The 20,256-nt window shown below is 40.7% G+C and overlaps 1 protein-coding gene across 1 annotated transcript; it reads right to left on the bottom strand.

Moving 5' to 3' along the window:
• Window positions 1–3,085: 3,085 nt before the first annotated feature.
• On the bottom strand, window positions 3,086–16,285 carry cygb2 (cytoglobin 2). The gene is made up of 4 exons (XM_085791515.1): window positions 16,073–16,285; window positions 15,539–15,845; window positions 5,518–5,749; window positions 3,086–3,483 (listed from the first exon to the last, which is right to left on the bottom strand). The coding sequence occupies exons 2-4, from the start codon at window positions 15,739–15,741 to the stop codon at window positions 3,319–3,321; spliced, it is 600 nt and encodes a 199-aa protein (XP_085647641.1). The 5' UTR covers window positions 15,742–15,845; window positions 16,073–16,285; the 3' UTR covers window positions 3,086–3,318.
• Window positions 16,286–20,256: the final 3,971 nt, after the last annotated feature.

Genomic DNA, 20,256 nt, shown 5'->3' with positions numbered 1-20,256 from the left:
CACATTTCCATTCACCACTTTATGCAAATATTATAATTGGGTGCATTGAGCTGAAGAAACGAATGCACAGAATAGACAACAGCTGTAGAGTCACACAAACTTCTGCCTCAGCCAAGTGAATTTCAACCTTTTTTCTTCTTGGAAATTAAAAAGAGCCAATACAGGGGGAGCACAACTGACCAGTGAAAACACATGAGCAGACGTTTAGACTTGACAAACACAGGTGTATCCAATAGGCTTTTAATTGCTGTGTGCACGCGATTACTGGATCAGAGTGATCGTTAATGTTATTAGTCACACCTGTGTATGACAAGTCAGCGCGTCTGCTGCGGCTAAAGGTCTGTAACTCAGAATCATTTATCAGGTTGGCAAGATGCGCTCAGGAAGCAAGACAACAAGTAAAGTTCAAGGTGAACAGATGTTTGACACTGCAGAAAAGAAGCCTTGTTTCTTCCTATGCACAGTTTTACAAATTTTAATGTGCACTTGTGCAATAGAAACTAATTAGCTAACTAATTAGAGACACTCTGATCAGATTTTCAAACTTGATCCTTTCATTTCTCTCCAGTTTCCCCAGTATTTTACTTTTGATTGATAAAAAGTCAATCAATCTACCCACCAGGGGGTAAAAGGGGGAGCATGATAGGAAAAGTTTAGAAAGCATAGTGTGTAATTAATACCCTCAGGAAGTCACTTAAACACTTTTTTTTTTTTAAATCTATGAAATTTATCCTTGAACATTCCTATGTTAACTTGCTCTCCTCCAAGTAAATGAAAGAGATTTTTATAAAGTGGTGTTGTGAATTGCTGCCATGGCATGGTGGCTTTAAGGCCATCTGTCCAGTCATAATTGTTTTTATTCTCTGTGACGCGGCCCTAACGGAGGCAATGGGAAGTTACAGTAGATGAATGGCCAAATGAGGAGGAGAGGAGACTCATTACCTCCTCATTAATGCCAGATGCCGATGCCAAGGGGGGTTCAGACGGCAGATACAGGACGTCACTGGAGCAGATGCAAACTGAAGATTGGATCAAATGTCCATCCTAAACAGATTTGCTGCGTAGGTTTGGGAATTGACTGGAGAGAGACCTGCAAATGGGGACTGCACACAGCCGTGCATGCACTGGTGACAAGAAGGCGGGGTTATGTCAGGTAAAGAAAGTTAGTTTGACAGTATGCAGTATGTTTGGAGGAGGGGCAGACAACTAAATGTGATGTCTGCAGAAACTGTCAAAATGATGACATTAATCTTGAACCACTTTGCTTGTGAAATATGAAGGAATTTCAAATTTTGCAGTTCAGGTATATTATTTCTTGAGTTGGATTGGTTCAAAGTCAAAAGAAGCTCACTGATGGTGTTTCTAATGTTGACATGTTTTTCTGAGACCTCCAGAGAGTTTCTAAAGCCCTTGATGGAGCCTTTAATGCAGCATGTCTCTCTGATGGGGTTTGGAAGAGGTAAACGATCTGACAGTCCTGTAAATATTAACACAGGGGAGGTCCAATATAGCATTGCCTCTGTGTGAATGTGTACATGTGCGGGTGCTGAGTGTGTCCACCTGCTGTTATTTTCAGTCACGTGTGTTTGCATGATGAAAGTGATAGATGGGAAGAATTTTAAAGCGTTGTTGATAGTCCAAGACTTATAGCAAAGAAAAAACAGCCCTCTTTAACACGCCAACGAGTCAACGTGCCAATGAGTTGTAAACAAAGGCAGAAGAGTATGCACACTTGCCCACTGTACAGTTATACAAACAACACCTCAGTTAGGTTTAACAAGACAATGCATCAATAGAGAGAGAAAGGGGCACGGGTCCCCTAAACATGAGGATATACTGTAGTAGAACACAAAGATAATCTATTAACAGTCAGCAGCTCCATGGTCCCATAGCCGGGGCTTCAACTACAAACCGCCCCCCTCTCATAGCTTAAAAATCATTCCTTGTCTTAACATTTCTTAACCTCCTTGTCAAAATATGGAGTGTGTTAGCTTAGCTGGAGGGTATTCCCCTCACTGGTTTCCACAGAAATGAACTCTATAAAGTAATAATCCACAACATTTTGCTATGAATAAATGTCTGACATCCCCAACTGACCATTCACTAAAGCGCTGCCCTGAACTGCGACTGTCCAGTCACACCTCATGTAACTTGACATGGCAATTAATGAAATAGACTTTGGTTACCTTTACAGATCAAACTTTGTCCTTAATATAAACTGCAGATACTAGCATCTCTGCTTCAGGAGTTTATAACATCAGCAGTAAACTAACTTTAAGGCTAAGGAGTATGTCATTAGCTGACCGCATTATTTTGTGAGGTAACAATTTTGTAGTATTTCCCCAGCACTGGAGCTATACCCAGGTGATATGTTCTTTTTTCTCTTCTCTTACCATGCTGAACTGTAACACTAACCCTAACCAGCTGCTCTGCAATGCAAAAATCATTTAATCTGATTTTTTTTAAATAGACACTGGATATTTTGTCTCAGCCTTTTAGCTTGATGTTCGTAGCTGCTACAGCTTCACCCTTCAGTGCTGATTACGAGACTGTTGACTTCAAACAAGTTAGCATCAGATGTCTATTTTAATTTTTAAGTTTATCTAACAACTAGCTAGCAATAACTGACTTAGTCTGCAAGCCACATTTCATATCTAGCTGAGGAATGATGCACTGGCCTTTGCCTATATCAATGTCTTGTCATGCCTTTTTCTATCTCAAAGACCAATTATTTCAAAGATTACTGAGAAACGTGATTAGTAATCTATAACTTTTATCACTGGAAAACTTGACAGGTCAATCAGCAGGCTTGGTGAAAGGTCAATTGTCAATGAATGTAAAAAAAAAAAAAAAAAAAAAAAATCAACCAGTTGATTAAAGCTTTTGGATTTGTCTAAGCACTTGGTAGATTTCCAACAGGGAAAATCCAATGCTACAGAGAAAGAGATGCATTACATATTTTTGGCCGGGAGTTTGTCTTGAATAAACTGTAGAGGGATGGAATAGTTAGCATTAGCAAGTATCCTGTGCTAAAACTGAAAGTAAAATGATATGTGGCTACATCGTTTGGTGTCCACATGACCTCTAGGAACTGCGATGCAGAAACATCACCACAACAAAGGCTTAGCACCAAAATGTCACCAAAATAAAGTTGAGTTGTGTGGATTACCTCATCCATATCTGTGAAACCATCCTTACAGAACCTCTTGCAATCCCACTCATCTCCTCGTCAACATTTTACATAACCACAAATGCATCATCTTCTATTTTTCATTAAGTCCACTGGAAACTCCTTTACCCCCTCTCCTTCCTAACTCTTCACACCGCTGAGCTGGAGACCTGGAGCCAGCCCACCTCTGTGTAGGCCCCTGTCACATGCCAGTACACCGCCCCCATCAGTTTGGTCCACACCATCTGCACCTCTGCCGTGAAGAATTCTGGGAAATCTTCAGACAACACCTCCAGCATCACGCCGCTCAGGATCTGGGAAGGAAGGTGAGAAAGAAACTTAATTAACAAAGAAAAGAGCAGGGCAACAGTACAAGAAAGAAAGGATGGGAATATGCAGCTATCAAGATAATGGCAGCTGGAGGGAGGAGAGGGAAATGCAGAGAAATCGTATTAAAGGGGCAAAGTGGGAGCGAATAGGTGGACAAAAAAGAATCCAATTCACTGGACATAAAAGTAGGCGAGACAGGTGAGAATTGAAAATGATAACAGTAAAACATGAAAGCAGTGGGCGGACAGGCAACACAAAGGGAATGAAAATGACAAAGTAGAGAGAAGGGACAACACAGGTGGGAAGTGAAAAAAAGTAGTTATAAAGGGAAAGCAAAAATAAAGAGAGAAGCATGAATTTATAAATATTGTGGATGAATAGTGGTGTTGAAGCTATAGCAATGAAATGCAATCTGTGAGAAATGAGGACATGTAGAAACTGCCTAAGTTACATGTTAGTGTGGCAATAATACCGTTACAAACACAATGAACAGTAAAACAGTAAAAAGCCCTTTTCCCCATCTCCGTGTTTACAAAACCTTTCAGCACATGGCGAGTGTTAGGTTGCTATCGCGTGATCAGCATGTGGTTTAGATTGCGTATTCAACGGGTGGTCATATGGGCAGAGATTGTAACCACGGTCAAGAGTCAACGACCTCCTCAATGTATCTCTAGCTGTTTCCATGACAACTGAGCCAGTCCGTCTTCTGAGGTAGGCCATGAGTGAGTTTAACCTTGTATGGAAAATTTTCTTTTTTTTTAAAGTCAAGAAAGAAGCCTCCATCCATCCATTATATCTGTACCACTGATCTGTGCAAGATCGCCAGAGACTGGCTGCAGCTGGCATAGGGTGAGGACAGGGTTAATCAAAGGGCTGAAACAACACACACACACACACACACACACACACATACGGATAATTTGGGGTCAAATGTTTTTAGACCACCACATGCTCTTCAATAATCAATTTTCTTTATCATAGCCTAAAATAAATGGCAGTGTTAAAACAATGACACTATATGAAACAGCCTTGTACATGAGGGGTTAAGAGTTCAGGAAATACACACAGAGACTAATCAATTTAATGATTCACTCCCGAACTGATCAATTAAATGTTAATGTATTCTACAGTAAATCGGAAGTTAGCGTTGCTTCACTGGAAGCAGTGTGTTAGTTCTCCGCAGCTGCATTTATTAACAAACTTCAGATGACATTCAAAAGACTTGAGGAGGCGACGCATACTTCCCCTCTTCAATCAGATGAAGAGCGGAAGTATGTTGGATTTTCACACTCAAAATTATGCAACCGTATGGTTTAAAATTACACATTAGGTCCTTAACATTTTTGATGATACTGATTCTGTGCTTTTCTGCCTCAGCACTGTTGTATCTGGTGACAGTCACACCCTTATCAATCAAAAACAGATGTCAATATGGTACTATATAGTACGTTTTTTAGTCTCATGTCATGTCTTAAATGCATGAACGCTGACTGATTTAACTCTTCCTGTGTTGCAGTGACTTCAGGCTGTGTAACTGCTGCAGATGTGATTTGAAAGTCATGCTTGATTTGTAGTAGTTTCATTATACTCTTTAATACAGAAGATCAATTATCAAAAAGATTTGAGGAAGATGAAGGCTCATTGTCTATCCCATAAAACTCTTCTTTCACTCTTTCTGCCTGAGGAAATTTTAACTAGTAGAATCACCTGTCATATTAGATTGGTAATTAAAATTTCCTTTTTCACATGGGGTATTTCCATAAGTCAGGGGGCTGTTGAAGCAATAAAATACTTCCATTGTGCTACAGTACTTCTGCAGCAAGGTTAGAGAGACAGAGCTCGACAATTAGATACAGGACACCAGTGGCCAAAACTAGAGAACAACACCCTTGTGGAAATTTGGCTTGGTGACAGCAAAAACTCTGAGAAAAAAACAAAAAAAACAAGACACAATTTAAAGCAGAATGTGGCTGACAAAGTTTATAGGAATCCGAGTATGCAACAATTCCTAAAGTTACCTTGAAGTACATGGGCTCCACCTTGTGTTTGATGGCATGGGCCTTTCCCACCAGGGCCAGCACTGACGACACCTTCTCGGGGTCATGGAGGTTCTCCACCACAGTATTGATGGCGTTCATCACCCTGCGGGCATGGTGCCGAAGTTGGCTGCTTCGCTCCATCTCCTCTGGATCCTCCATGTCCTGGAACTGGCTGAAGTATTGTTTGGCTGATGGGAAGTTGATAAAGAACCTAAGGAGGCAAAGAAAAAAAAAAAGTCACATTAGATCTAAAAGACGATTTGTCTTACAGTGGGATGGCAGTGCTGGCCTATCAACTACTTTTCCTGCTGTGACATTTTTCATTAAGGAAAATTAATCACAATGACTTTGATGAACCCTAATGTTAGATCTAGAGTCACCAGCATGTCAGAGTTTCCAATTATCCAGTGAAATTGCTCAGCATGTGTGAATAAATCGGTTAAAAAAATGAATAAAAGGTTCATAGTCCTTATGTCTTTGTTAAACTCTTTACTTTTCCTTCCAACTTCACCAGCCTTTTTAGGCTCTATATGGTTCATAGTGATATGTCTAAGTGATGTCTTAATAACAGTACCATGAAAATTAGGTAATAATACTTACAGTGTATGTTTTTCTGAGAATTCATTGGTGAGCCCATAACCTCTCATTGCCCTGCACTGTCATCATCAGGTTAATTATATCCAGTTGGATGCTGTTGCCTGACATCAGAGCTGTAGTCAAAGCTCTTTTTTGGGCAGATTTGGACAATTAAGTGTTTTGCTTTGTGAGCGAACGTTGATGTTGAACTTGCTAAAAATGTGAATTTTCTGTGTGTAGCCATTTAATATTCACTATTAGCCAGTTAGTAACAATAAGCCTCACAAAGCTAACACTTTAATGTGGTTAGCCTCTTTTGCATGCCCTAAAGGGTACACCACTTTTCATTCTGTTTCAGAAAATACAGTGAATTATACTGACTTATGCAGAAATTCATTGATCAACTAAACTTACTTCAGTAGTTTGGGGGAGGGGGGGGGGGGTATCTTAAGGACATGGCTGTGGTATTGTTTTTCTCATCTAACTCTCAGTGTTTTCCCAACATAAGTGGCAGCTGCGGACAGGCACTGTTATTTTCCCCTAGCCTTCCCTAAATAGAGGTGTATAGAACATCTGCTGTATTTCAACAGTGCTATGTTTTGTCGATCCCAACAAGACACAGAATATGCCATTTCAAGTGGTCTAAAATCAAATGCCACCAGCAAGGTAGTTTATGCCGCAGAATATTAAAGCAACCCTTACATTTTTGGCAATTCACACAGCACAGCACAAAAAATTTAAAATCACCAACTGCACCTCCCTCCAAAGTCCCACCCACCTCTTTCTCCTGCCTCACCTCTGGTTGACTCTGGTTCACTTACATTTTAGTGTGTCATCAGATTATTAATAGCATGTTAACTTAAAAAATGTAAATGTCCAGAAAGGTAAGGGTTGCTTTAAGAAAGAAAAAAAGTAAGAAAAATGATTCATAGCCTGTTAGAGCTGCAACTTAAGTAACATACAACAATAGGTTTAAGGTATGAATGGATTGATTATCACATGGCACACAATGATGCTGGACAAATAGCCAACTCTTCACCAGTGGTGTGTCCCCAATCGTGCACTTCTGCACTTACACTTAATATTTTGAGTACATAAGTGCGTTCACACTGAGCAGTGTGCAAAAATGTAGTGTGCTATGCACACTCAATTGGCGCACTCTAACGGCCAGAAAATTGAGTGTGGATTGTTGGACACTTTCCACCCTCAACGGCCGCCATCTTAGTGGCGTGGCGGTCAAATGGCGGCGGTTGATTTGAGCAGCGACGGAGCTGACACCGGCGTAAATGTCTTTAAAAAACACTCATAACAACACAACAACAACACTAACACAATAAAACACAACTTAGTAGCTTGTTTTGATCGGCAAAAAAGCGCTGTCAAGTGTCGGCGATAGGGCTCCAACGGCCGGTTGCAATCAGAATTTTAAAAATAGAAGAAGAAGCTGTCGAGTCGCAGCGGCAGTGTTTGATTTGAGACGGTACTACCCTGTCAAAATTTGTGCACTGTGCAAGTAAGTGCATTATAGTGTACTGTAAAGAAGTGCACTAGTAGCCTATGCGATTTGAGACACACCACAATAAATCAATTGTGTGATACACCAGGAAAAGAACGTTGTACTTTTTAAGAGACAATAACTAACACAAGCAAACATTACAGAATACACTTCATTTTCCATTTCAACCACCAGATCAGTGTCAAACCTAGTAAAGCCCAATATAAATCTTTAAAAAGCAATCTGTGATATTTATTCTTTACCAAGCAATTTGGTTAACCTACCAAATTGTACAAAGAAAAAAATCCAGAGTGCTCAGAAGGTTCAAAACATGTGACGAAGGTGGTACCAAATTGTACCTTTATGCCATAGACAAGAGCAGGGATGCTATAGTTATATATATGATACATATGCTATATATAGCAGTATGAAATTACCTAGTGTTTTGGCTGTTGTTTTTTTTAAACAGAGTTTGTATGTGAAGAAAGGCTGAGAAATGCAAGAGGAGGAATTACAAAAATGCTCCTGCCGGGTGTAATTTTCTGGTTGTGTACTGTACTGCATATTTGGAAGAATTTCCCAAAGAGCTTAAGAAGAAAGACATACTTTACCATCCTGGATACTGAGAGCATTAAGACTACATGCACTGGAACAAGGAAGACATTGTCACCTCACATTGTTGTTTCTATTTAGCCTTGAATTGTTATTGGCAAAAAACAGATAGCTATGACATCTATTAGACTTAACTGGGACAAATCCCTTTAGAGTCCCATATTAAATCCCAAACGAATGTGAGGACTCATGCTTGAAAAATTAGAATTAACCAGGAAATGAATGACCCACGGCTACAGAGTCAGTCTTTCATATTACGAAAACACGACCCAGAGTCAAACGATGAACAATGTCCTGAAGCCTTTAAATTCACAGCATGACATGACATCTAATTAGTCTCTTGTGATTTTCTTCCTAAGTAAGTAGTTTTTTTCACCAAAGAGCAATTCACACATTCACACATGCTTTTTCATGCCTGCAAAGTGTGTTATCCACCTCTGCACTATCAGTATGCCGGGAAGGAAGTGCCTTGGCATAAACCTTTAGAGTGTGGCAGTGCCGATGAGACCTCGATGGTTAAGACTGATCAGCCTCTTTGACTGTAATTAGATGCAGGTGTGCTGAGAGAGGTGTTTAATTTTCAAGCATGTCTGGTGCTGTGTGTGCCAACGGATCAACCTGAATGGCGTCTACTGTTGGCACAGTTTCAGACAGATTAAAAAAGCTGTAGCTATAATACCTTTTTACCTTCCACAATATCATATCCATGAATTCTAATAAATCGAGCTTTAATCACTTCGCTGTCGAGAGCAGCAGACACACGTCTTTGTTTAAAGATGAACATGTAAATCTGCAATCTGGACAGCGGAATCCAAAAATGAGCAGTCTCAGACTTTTTGGACCCCACTACATAATGTACCCAATGCTGCGTAATCTGAGAAAGGTCTATGTGTTACTATTTGTTGTTGATAAAATACTTTCCACATTCTCCAAGGTTTAGCTAGACTAAGAGCTGAGGCCACAGGTAGTGTAAATCTCATTAGTTCAATATGTTTCTTGTACATAAAAAAGTGATGAAAATTCAATGGATTCCTCTTCTGGACACTAAGAAAGTCTAAACCAAATTTCACTGCAATCCATTTTATAGTGTTAGAGATGTTGTAGTGTAGGCTCTGGAATAATTCTTTTAAGATTTAAAAAGATTGTGTAGTTAGCCTGTCCCGACATGATCCTGCAAACCTGAGTAAGCGTTTCAGCTGGTCCTTTCCAAGCTTTACTGTACCGCTTTTCAAAACTCTGCTCCACCATAAAGACTGGTGATGTGGAAGAAAATGACACTTATCTCTGATGTGCCCGGGTTGTGTTTAATCTTATTCTTTAAGGAGCTATTTTAGGTGCAGATGTAGTAAATTCCATTCTTGAACCACCCTGGTAGATGTAAGTGAAGAGATAAACAAAGAAAATGTAAATTGTCCCGTGGGACTCTAGTTACGAAGGCTTGCTTTGATTCAGGGGTCTGACAGTTTTCATCACAGGCGACTGTGAGCTAATCGCAGCTCTGTATGAGAGAGGAAAGAGTGTACGCCAAAGAAATATAGTTTCCACAAGCTTAGCTGAAGCGGCTTGTGAGACATCTGACAGATGAAGTAAAATGTGTAGCTAACACAAAGCTTTTGAACTTTACAGACCAACACTGACTGAAAAACAGATGGATATACATGTTTGCACATACACACACAGACAGACGGACCCACACACACTTATGCTGTGACCCACTTTAAATCTTGTCCGTCCTCCAGCTGACTAGAATTGCTAGTACAGTTATTTCCCAGTTGGAGTTTGGCCCTGGGCAGCACTGCTACACTACATCCACATCCCCCAGATCTTGTGTCATGCTAGGCCTACAAAGGCTCGGGTCGCTTGTAGCACTTCTAGCTTGGCTCTACCAGCTGTCACGATACATACACACACACTTCTTTCCTCGACGAGAGGGAGAATACAGACTGTCTAGCAGCCCTTGTACAGCTTAGACAAACATGAGAGTTAACTGCAGCGCTTTAAGAAAACAGGCTGCTGCTGCTCTGAAGCTTTCTTTGAGGTAAAACAGAGTCCCTGTCCCCTTGTGTTAGGATGAAACGCCATTAATCCCTCACAGCCAAGGCATGGTTTTACAGTACATAAAAAGAAAATAAGCAACAGGCACATCACCACACGCAGCAAACCTTTTTGATCTGGTCTTTCTGTAAGTCTAAAAGTCCCTGTCATACTTTCAAGTCGGATCCTCACTGTTTAAGAGCTGTTCGGTTTACAGGAAGTATGTATTCTGAAGGACTACGCTCACTCATTGGGGTTTGATCTCCTTAGTTAAAAACCATGAATGTCAGTCTCATGTTGACATTACAGTCAGAGTCAAATGCATACATCGTCTGGGAACTATTCATAAACAGCAAATGCGCATCCAATGGATGTAAAGTCACCTAAATCAAAGGGGTTCATTCTCTACAAAGCAACATTTTCAATCCTGTCGTTAGTATATATGAGCCTGGGCCTACTGTAAGTGGTGGACAGAATTGACCGATCAAAAGACAGAACAATCAACTGGAATAAAAATGTTCCCTTCGGTGCATCCCTGCAGCTAGCTGTGACTCTATATATATTCCAGAAGTGTAATCCTACTTGTCCATTAAGGCATGGTGGGAAACATTTTGTTCCAGTGTGAGACAAGTACCTGTGTTTAGTGCTTTGGAGGGCTCTGAACACATTCTTGCACCTGTCTCTGCATTTAAATGAATTCATCAAAGCCATTAGTGGGGCTTGTTAATCACACCTTGATTAGACTGGAAAGGTTTTTTATAATTCTGTGGAGTTCTTTCAACAACCTTGAGCTTCGCTGCCAGAACTTAAAGGACGTCTTCACAAGGCAAACTCTATGACACTGCTTGCTCAATTATTAACAATTAATGATTATAATAATGATGAAAACAACTCACAGGAAACTTATTTCAGAAGACCTATTATCAAATAAATCTGCAATTTACTACAAATTTCATATTGGAACAGCATTGTGTCTCCTGTCTGCAGTGGGGCAGACCTCTTGAAGACTTTGAGAGGTTTTGGGGGCTGCCCTTGCATCTCAATCAGTTGTTATATTTATTCTCAGAAGTATCTCCAAAGATAATGGTTACTGAAAGACACAGAAAGGTGTTATGCTTAACAGTAATGTAGGTCTCAGACTGAAACATCTTTATAACTGTTGAATGGATCACCATGAAACCTTGTGCAGATGTTCAGACAGCATTTCACCACATTCATATTTTTGAGTGTTGTGTTCTTTTATATTTTATCTATATATGCTAAGTTAAAAAGAAATGAAGTGATTCCTGCTGTGTATGACGACTTCATCATGCACCACTAAACATTTAGACTAAACCAATCCCAAGTTAGATTTTCTCTAGATTCTGTATCATTGTGACACTTAAATATCGTCCTCTGTGAACATGCGCTTGAATCCACCTATAAGCACTTTATTATTTTTCTGTGCACAGTTTGATTATATTCACAAAGCTTCCATACTGTATGCACTGTTGTGTTAACGCCTGGGGTGCGCTCACTCTTTGGTGCAATTGCATTTGTACGCGTTGGTGAGATCAACTGAGGCTAATGTCACTGTCTCTCCATGCATAAAGCAGATGGATCGACATAATAATGCAAATCCATTGGATGTGGCGCACTGATCTCACAAATAAGATCTAGACCATGCAGGACCGTGACCCTGAATCAGCCTCAGGTTATGTTAGGTAACTGGGGAACTGCCAGCCAACTGTTGATAATTGCACAGAGAGAGAACAACTTAAATGTCATGGAAAGTGGAGAAAAAATATGTTGACTCAAATAATAGATCAACAGATAATTCCTTGAACATCCTTCTGATAAATGATTTACCATTTCAGTCTTTTTATTACGTAAGTGAAAATGCCAAACATCACTCACTGATACCTGGAATATTACAATTTTAAAAATGTTCAATCAAGTTTCTTTTTCCATTTCATTGTAATCTGAGGGTTTGGTCAGGCAAAAGCAGTACGAAGGTATCAGCTCTCAGATATTGTGATGGAGATTTTGAACATTTTACAATAAAAATGTCTTTTGTTTGTAGAAATCAAATAGGTGGGTCTCAACATTTAAAAAAAAAAAAAAAAAAGCTTGAAGGAAGTTTAAAAACAAACAAACACTGGAGTTGTGTTTATTCTGCTTCTGTCACATCATGTTTGTTCTGATGCTCCTTGGCTGTGAGAAGTGAACTATCAATATACATCGACAGCAAAGCCAGCGGAACAAATGTCTGGATATGTAATGTGCTCGGCAGCTTTGAATGGATGGATTTTGCTGACAATCACAACCAAAGATAAGTCACCTATTCATCATCAAGGGAGGAAAAATGTGGCAAATGAGGGAAAGAAATACGTAAAGAATTGAAAGTAGTGACAGAGAGATGGCAGACAGTGAGGCTTGGAGGGAGGCATGGAGTGCCAAAGCTTGTTGCTGTCATCCACAGATAAGAGCACAAGACACACATACACACAAACACGGTCTTTGCCCCTTCTGCTCTCTCCCCTCAGGGATTCTCCTCACCCCAAACTGAAAATCAGTTTGTCTCACTCACATCGGTCTCCTTGGCTACGACTCGCTGTCCATTTTAACAAGCCCTTAAAGGCCTTCTTAGTGTAACACTGAGACACTTTAGCTGGGGACATTCAAACGCATCAAGTCTTCCTCTGTGACACATAAAAAAACATGAAAAGAAGCAGGAAAAACACAGTCAAGCTGTGTTACATCCAGTTAGTCTGAGACACTTTGCAGCTCCAAAGAGCATTACTGCCTGTTGAAGATTAGGCTCTTGGAGAAAATGCCTGATTTTCTGTTTACGGCTACAGTTTGACAACTTAAGAGGAAAGTAGCAGTAGGTGAGCAAGAGCTGTGATTAATATAGAAACAAGGAGCTTACTTTCTATCCAAAGAATTAGAATTACAATGAATGAATTGTCCTCTATACGTGAATTAGCCTACACCATGAGCAAATACAAATGCTTAAATGCTTGAGGAACAAAATCAGTGTGTTACCAATCTGAGAAGACGGTGCATGACTTGTCAACAAAGATGGGAACTATGGAGATTTTCCTCGGCATCCTAATGAGAGAGGAATGAAATGTTCCTTCTATCCCTACACTTGTGACAGCACAGTTATTGGTGAGAGGTTGAGGGAGTGGGTGCAGAATGTGTGCGTGCATGTGAGTATGTGTGTGTGTGTGTGTGTGTGTGTGTGTGAGTGAGTGATTGGCCTATGCAAAATGCAGCCTCCATTTATCATATGTATGGCTGGGTTTCCTACACCATGTGTCAGTATCTGTTGCTTACTCTTCTTAATGCTAAGACACACTTACTCTGCACATGAACAGACCATGTACCTCTTTATTTTTCTCTGATTGCATGTATGTATGTGTGTATGTGTGTGTGTGTGTATGTGTGTGTGTGTCTGCATGACTCCTGTCACTGAACAAAAACCTCCCTTTGTGATCATATGAAAGGATTATTTCTACAAAACATGGTGTAATTAAGAAGTTAATAAAAATACAAAAGGCATCAAATTATTCCGCAGTATAAACTACTTGGCCAACTACTGTAATAGCAGACAGTATATTTTACTGAGATATATCATACTTCCCTTTCAGGTCTGTAACTCCACACACCCTGTGGTGCAACCAATGCAGCAAGTTAGAAACTCGAGGTCCATGAAAAGAAGATATAGCTTCTGCTAAGTTCTCTTCATGCTTTTATGGTGACTTTGTAAACATATAGTCACCAGGGCATATTAATAAAGCCAATTTCCAAGGTTTTTACAGTATGCATATGACACAGCAACCCACCTAGGGTGTATCTTGCCTCCAGACACACCCCCAACCCTCAAAAGGATGGGCAATATGGGTATGGTATAACACACAAGACGCACCAATACGGAGGTGTTGAGCAGAAAATCATTGCCTTGAGTTCGTACTGTTGATAATCTCAGCAAGGGCATGACCAGAAGTGCACTAACTGAAATATAGTATAGTATCTTTAGTTGTAATCCTTGGGATAAAATCTGAAGTTGAAAATAGTCCTTTTGAGGTTAAAGATCGAGGTTAGCTGAGACTTTGGTGTGGTAACCGTGACAACAGAGAAATCCTTCAGGCTGATCAGATCTGTACGGACCAATGTTTAAGGCATCACAGACGAATGCTGTGCTCCCCATTCCTCCCAGTGAAAGCTGCACATTGAAACGGTTTTTCAGGTTTCCTCAGACTTCTGGATTTTCTGACTTCTGCTGATTCACCACTCATGTAGATGACGTAAATAATAACTTCTTCTACATCTTCATTATTGGGAGCTAAAAAAACAACAATTCTGGTTAAAGAACAAGACCCTTGAGAGCGTTTGTGATGTTTTAAAAACATTTCTCACATTTTTTTTGTAATAGCCGTGCACAGCAAAATCTGTTTTGGGAATATGTGCATAACTATACCTGCAATTTTCCTCACAGCCCATCACTGTTCAGCTCAGCAGGTTGGTGAGGATTTGCAGATACTGAGCACAAGCATGACTGTGCGGTCTGTGATCTGTAAACTGTAGAACTGACCAATCTGTTCATTCAGAAGCCACTGAATCAATAATCAAGAAACTTTAAAGCTATAAAACCCTTATGAGTGAATTAGCAGCAACAAAATGCCATTATTATGTGTGAAACCAATTTTACTTATAAACTCAACCCAATGTCAGTTTTCTAGTGAGTTTCTCATGCTTCTTAAATCTGACTGTGATGAGCTCTTCTGGTGCACAATAGTAAGATGTGGCTAGATTTTCCCCCACATTTTTTCACAGTGTGTGATTGCTGTATTCCTTGACTATTCATTCACTGTTGAGAGCAGAAAACATAAACTACTTTAGAAATAGAAAAACATGTTTTAGATTTGGAGTGGATGTCTGTTCATTTGCCTTCATTGTGTTTTTCATACAAATGAAAACACAAAGAATGGAGAGAGGACAAATGAGAAGAATGATCCCAATACTCAACTTTTCAACCACTGATTATTAAAGATGCTCTGGACGATGAGTTGCTGTCCGAGTATTAATAGAAAGTGAGAATAAAGCATGTATACGTACATCCAGGCAGACCTATACAGACAGTGAGGGCTCAAGCAGCAGGGAAACCAAAGATGTGACCACTCATCTGTGGTCACTCACTCATCTGATCTGTCATCTGTTCATGAGTCCACTCATGCTGAGACCAATCTGACCTAACCACCCTAGTAGGCTACACACACGTTTCTTAACAAAACTCACCTTATGAGCACAGACACCCCCACGTCCTCGCAGTTCTTGTAGACGTGCCCCCACGTGTCCTGGATGATCTCCCTCTCGGCGTCGGACAGCGGCTTGGCCCGCTCCGGACGGTCCTCACACTGCACCTCTCCTCTCCTCATCACTCCCAGCAGCTGCGGAGGTGGAGGCGGCGAGGGCGGCGGCGGAGACTCCCTGCGAGACATCCCCCTGCGGCGCAGCAGCCCGGAGGCTCCCAGCAGGGCCCGGGGGAGGTAGGGGGCGAGGGAGGGGGGGAGGGAGACGGAGAGCTGAGAACCCACGGCGGGAGCTGGGAGAGGAGAGTCGGGGTGAGAAGAGGAGCAGAGAGGAGGAAGAAGAGGAGGAGGAGGAGGAGGAGGGGAGACGGAGAGGAGCGGAGGCAGGCAGCGCTCACAGCCAAAAAAAAAGAAAAGGAAAAACGTAGCACCGGATCCCCCCACTGCCACCCGCCGAGCTCTCTCACTCCAAACTTTCGCTCACTTGTCCTCCTGCCTCTTAAAAACTTATCTCTCTCACTGTTTTCATTCCTCTGTTTTTCTTTTCTTCTCACTCTTGCCACTTCTCTCCTCTCTCCCTCTCTCCCCCAGTGAGGGAGATGCTTGTCAGTGGTGCTGATGTTGCTCCACTGTCACTTCTGCTCTCCCTCTCTCTGATCCTCTCGCTCTGGTGGAGGAGAGGAGGCGTTCAGCGGCTGCGGTGTGTGTGTTGTGAGGACCTGATGGAATGAGAGAGCCAGGGTGGGGAGAAAAACAGAGAGAGAGAGAGGGGAGAGAGAGAGGATAGAGAGAGAGAGAGAGAGAGAGAGAGAGAGAGAGGTGGAGAAATCTGGAGATAAAGAGGGGGAGAGTGAAACAGAGCCGTTAGAAGTTTTGAAAATCGCCTGTGTGGTTTCTGGTCATTTTCTCCAAAACCACCGGCCCGATTTCAACCAAACCTTCTGCGTTGGACTCCGCTCGGACCCCCAGATGATATATTCGAGTTTGGAGACATTTGAATTTTGTGTGGGAAAGGCAATTAATCAGAAATTGGGGAGGACATGGGTGACATGGGTCACACAAAGACATGACCCCACTGAGCATCATCTCATGACCTTCAGCTCCCCGTTTCAGTGGTGTCCTCCAGCAGCAGCAGGCAGCAGATGCATTGTGTAAAAAATGAAAGGTCTGATCAATGCACAGTGCAGTGCAGACACACATAGTTTAAGATTAGCCATTGAACATACTTATTGTAGCAGACGACATTTCACAGATATAGATCCAAAAATATTTAAAGTGGATAGCAAAACTGGGTGAAAAGAGGAATGATGGGAAGATGTCAAGTTACCAGATACTGTAAGTAAAGATCAATTGTAACAGAAACACAGAGGAACCCAGGCGCAAACACAGAGCACAACGCGTCCAGTTCAGGGTTTCAACTATTTATGAATGATGAATGAATGGAGGAATCTGAGCAGGTGAGGAGCAGATGACCCGGGGTTGGGTCCTGAGTGCACACAAAAGCACGATAAGTGAAACACACAAAAGGGACGCAAGGATAACATGAAGACATGAAGATCACAGGACCAGAAAAAATGAAACAAATATCTCTCTAGTCTTCAAGTCCACAGGTACAGATCTCAGTTTTTCTGAGCAATTCAAAATATCTTGTCACCTGGCTTGATAGGAAATGTCAACTTGAATATCATTTGGAAATTCTTGCAGTGGCTGAACCATCTGTCCTGACATGTACAAAGAAGATAGTTGCTGCTGCCTTCGCCCTGAGGCCCCTAGATCTCATTTACCACCCTGCCCCCAGGTTCATCACTGCTGATCATTACACACTCACCACAGCACTATCAGGATATAGTTGGCTGGCCCTCCCTGTCTGAGAAATGAAATGACTGCAGGTACTGATACAACATGGTTGGAAAATTGCCATCTTATATCTCGTGTTTGCTGGCCCATGTCTCTCCTTTTCCATTCAAGTAACCATCTCATGGAGTAACACACTGTGTCGACTAAAAATCAAAACATTCAGATGTCTATAAAACTGAAAAACACTCTCAATCGTTGTCTGTCGTGACTGTTTTCACTGAGTCTGTACCTTATGTATTGATTGTCAGTTTGGGGTTTTATTAATGACTCTGTTTGTTCTTGCTGTTTAGTTTTAGCTGCTTCATTAAACAGGGTTGTGCTGTAAAAGAGCATGCATGCTCAGCCCTAAAGGCTACATAAATTAATGGGTATAAAAGTTTTGAGCAAAGTATTCCAGATGTTCCAACCCTGACAGATGATGAAGAACATATCTGTTGTGATAAAACAGAAACATTTAGGACCAGGAGTCTATTATCTGCTGCCACTTGGCCACATGGACTTGTATTGATAAGTTTCCAGTGTCACCTTGACCATGACCTGCTGTAATCCTAATATGTTCAAAACTGCCATAGGCTATATGAACCCTCTGACATGACAAGATGTTAGGATGTCATATGATTTCCTGTAATTCCCTCTAGTAAAAATTACATTTTTATCAATTGACTAACCTGTCGATTAGAATCTGGGGTAATTGGTTAAATGTTTTCTCTATGAAATGTCAGATATTCCCTCTGTCCAAGTAACATATTCACATTTGTTTCATTCAAACAAAAGTTCAAAAGCCAAACATATTGTGGTTACTATGGTGACAAAGAAAACTATCATATCTGCCAATGTTTCAGTCATTTTTAAACAGTATGCTCTGCTTGCTCTTTCACAGTTATTTTGTTATGTGTGTTATTCTTACCAATACATTCCTTGACTCTGTACACATTGCCAGTCTATCACAGGGCCGACCGATAGAGACAAACAACCTCATGTGCTCATATTTACATTAGGCCTACTGTTTCTATACTAAACATAGATGTATCTACAAGACCTGGTCTGAGATTCCAAGATGCCTGTGTTTCAACGGTAGCTGCTCTGAGACAAAGTAGGCCTACATATAAAGAGTAAGAGGAGGTTCTGCTAACCGTCTGTGGACATTGCAGCAGACAGTTTGCCAGGTAAGGAGGAAGCTGAGGGCGACCGGGGGCAGGAAAGGAGATAGATCAGAATGTCATTACTGTCAGTGCACTGGCTGCCACATAATCATGATATCTTTGTTTTATTAACCCTTCAAATCTTAATTACTTTCTTTTTTATTTTCATATAATACCGCAATATTCAGTAATGACAAGCTGACATGACTGGTTTTCAAAAAAGTGAGATTATCGGTGTTGAAAACGGAAAAGAATTAAATAAATAAATAATTTCAAAAACAATTTCAATCCAAAAGGAAACACCTAAGAATTCAACAATTCACAAAATGTCCTACTGAGAGCAAGTGCCAAGACAGCACATCAATCTGTACTTTTGCAGAAAACCGAAGACAGTGCCCGAGGAGGTCAAATATTAATCTGTGTCTAATCTGGCATCTGGTACTCAAAACTCCACATTTGATCTTCCTTATCTGAACAAAGAAAAACAAAAAGGAGATGTTTGATAAAATGCTGTCTAGACAAAAGCAGGAGAGAGATGGTGGAGGACGCTGCTGATGACAGGTCTATTATGCCAAAGAGGCGACTGGAGAAGCCAACAATTGAGAGATGGAGCTGTCACAGCATTTTGCAAAATGGCAGATTTCTGCACCACACCAAAGGGTGTCACTCTGTCACTCGTCAAGACAAGATGAAATAACTCACTCAGACATCTTGCGCCCATCACTCAAGCATTGCCAATGCTCTGTAGCATGAAATTTTAAAAATAAAAAAGTATATATTATGTGTATACAATACATACTCTGTCTAGTATTTTGTGACTGATGAATCGGCAATGCATGACTGGTTCACATGCTGGAGGCGGTTATAAGCAGGGAGGATACAAGGAAACACAACCTGCTAGTGAATCTGTCTGATTCTTACCAACTTAAAGACACTATGATGTTAGTTTCACTGTGAAATCTACACAAAACTGAATAATCCACATGGACATGTGGTTCACAAATGTGTAAATCGGTTGTCTATGACCTGAGCTGGATCTGTCAAACTGAAGGTCTCCAAGGCTTTCACTTTAGTGCTGCTGCCCTCTACTGTCCGCTGCTGTTCACTGAACACGAGGCAATTCTGATTTGTCAATTAACTTGAGGAACACTGGGATGAAATGGTACAATGGCTGCTCTTAAAAATGTGTTATATCAAGGTTGTTACGAAATGTAGTTTGCAGTTTCCATCAGATTTGAAAGTTGTACCGTCTGTAATTGTGTATTTTCACTTAGAGTAAAGTGCTTAAGCGGTGCCTGAACAGATGCTTAAACAATGGAAAACATGCAAACTTTATCCAAAAATGGTGCCTTTTTATTTTTAAGGCATTTTGTCACATGCAAGTTGAACAGATTAGTAATTTAAATAATATAAATACAACTAAGACTAATAGATTAACCAATCGTGAGCTTAGAATTATAGGGTTCTATCTCCGTTTTCGGTAGTTCCGAGATATTGAGCATCAAAGTTCCAACTCGGCTTGTGTTTTGGTTGATAGAACCTTTTTATTTTATGAATAACTACTTAAAAAAAATGTTGAAAATTTAAAAATAACACCATACAGGCATTAACAGACCACTAATGCATGATATTATGCAAAAAACTCAATTTTGAAAAAAATGGAGATAGAACCTTATAATTCTAAGCTCACGCAATATAAAATAAA

This window comes from Trachurus japonicus, chromosome 1 (genome assembly GCF_045865225.1).
Source record: "Trachurus japonicus isolate A0001 chromosome 1, Traja_1.0".
In the NCBI taxonomy this organism is placed as follows: domain Eukaryota; kingdom Metazoa; phylum Chordata; class Actinopteri; order Carangiformes; family Carangidae; genus Trachurus; species Trachurus japonicus.
Note: the sequence above shows the minus strand (reverse complement) of the source record. Positions and strands in the feature narration are given on the sequence as shown.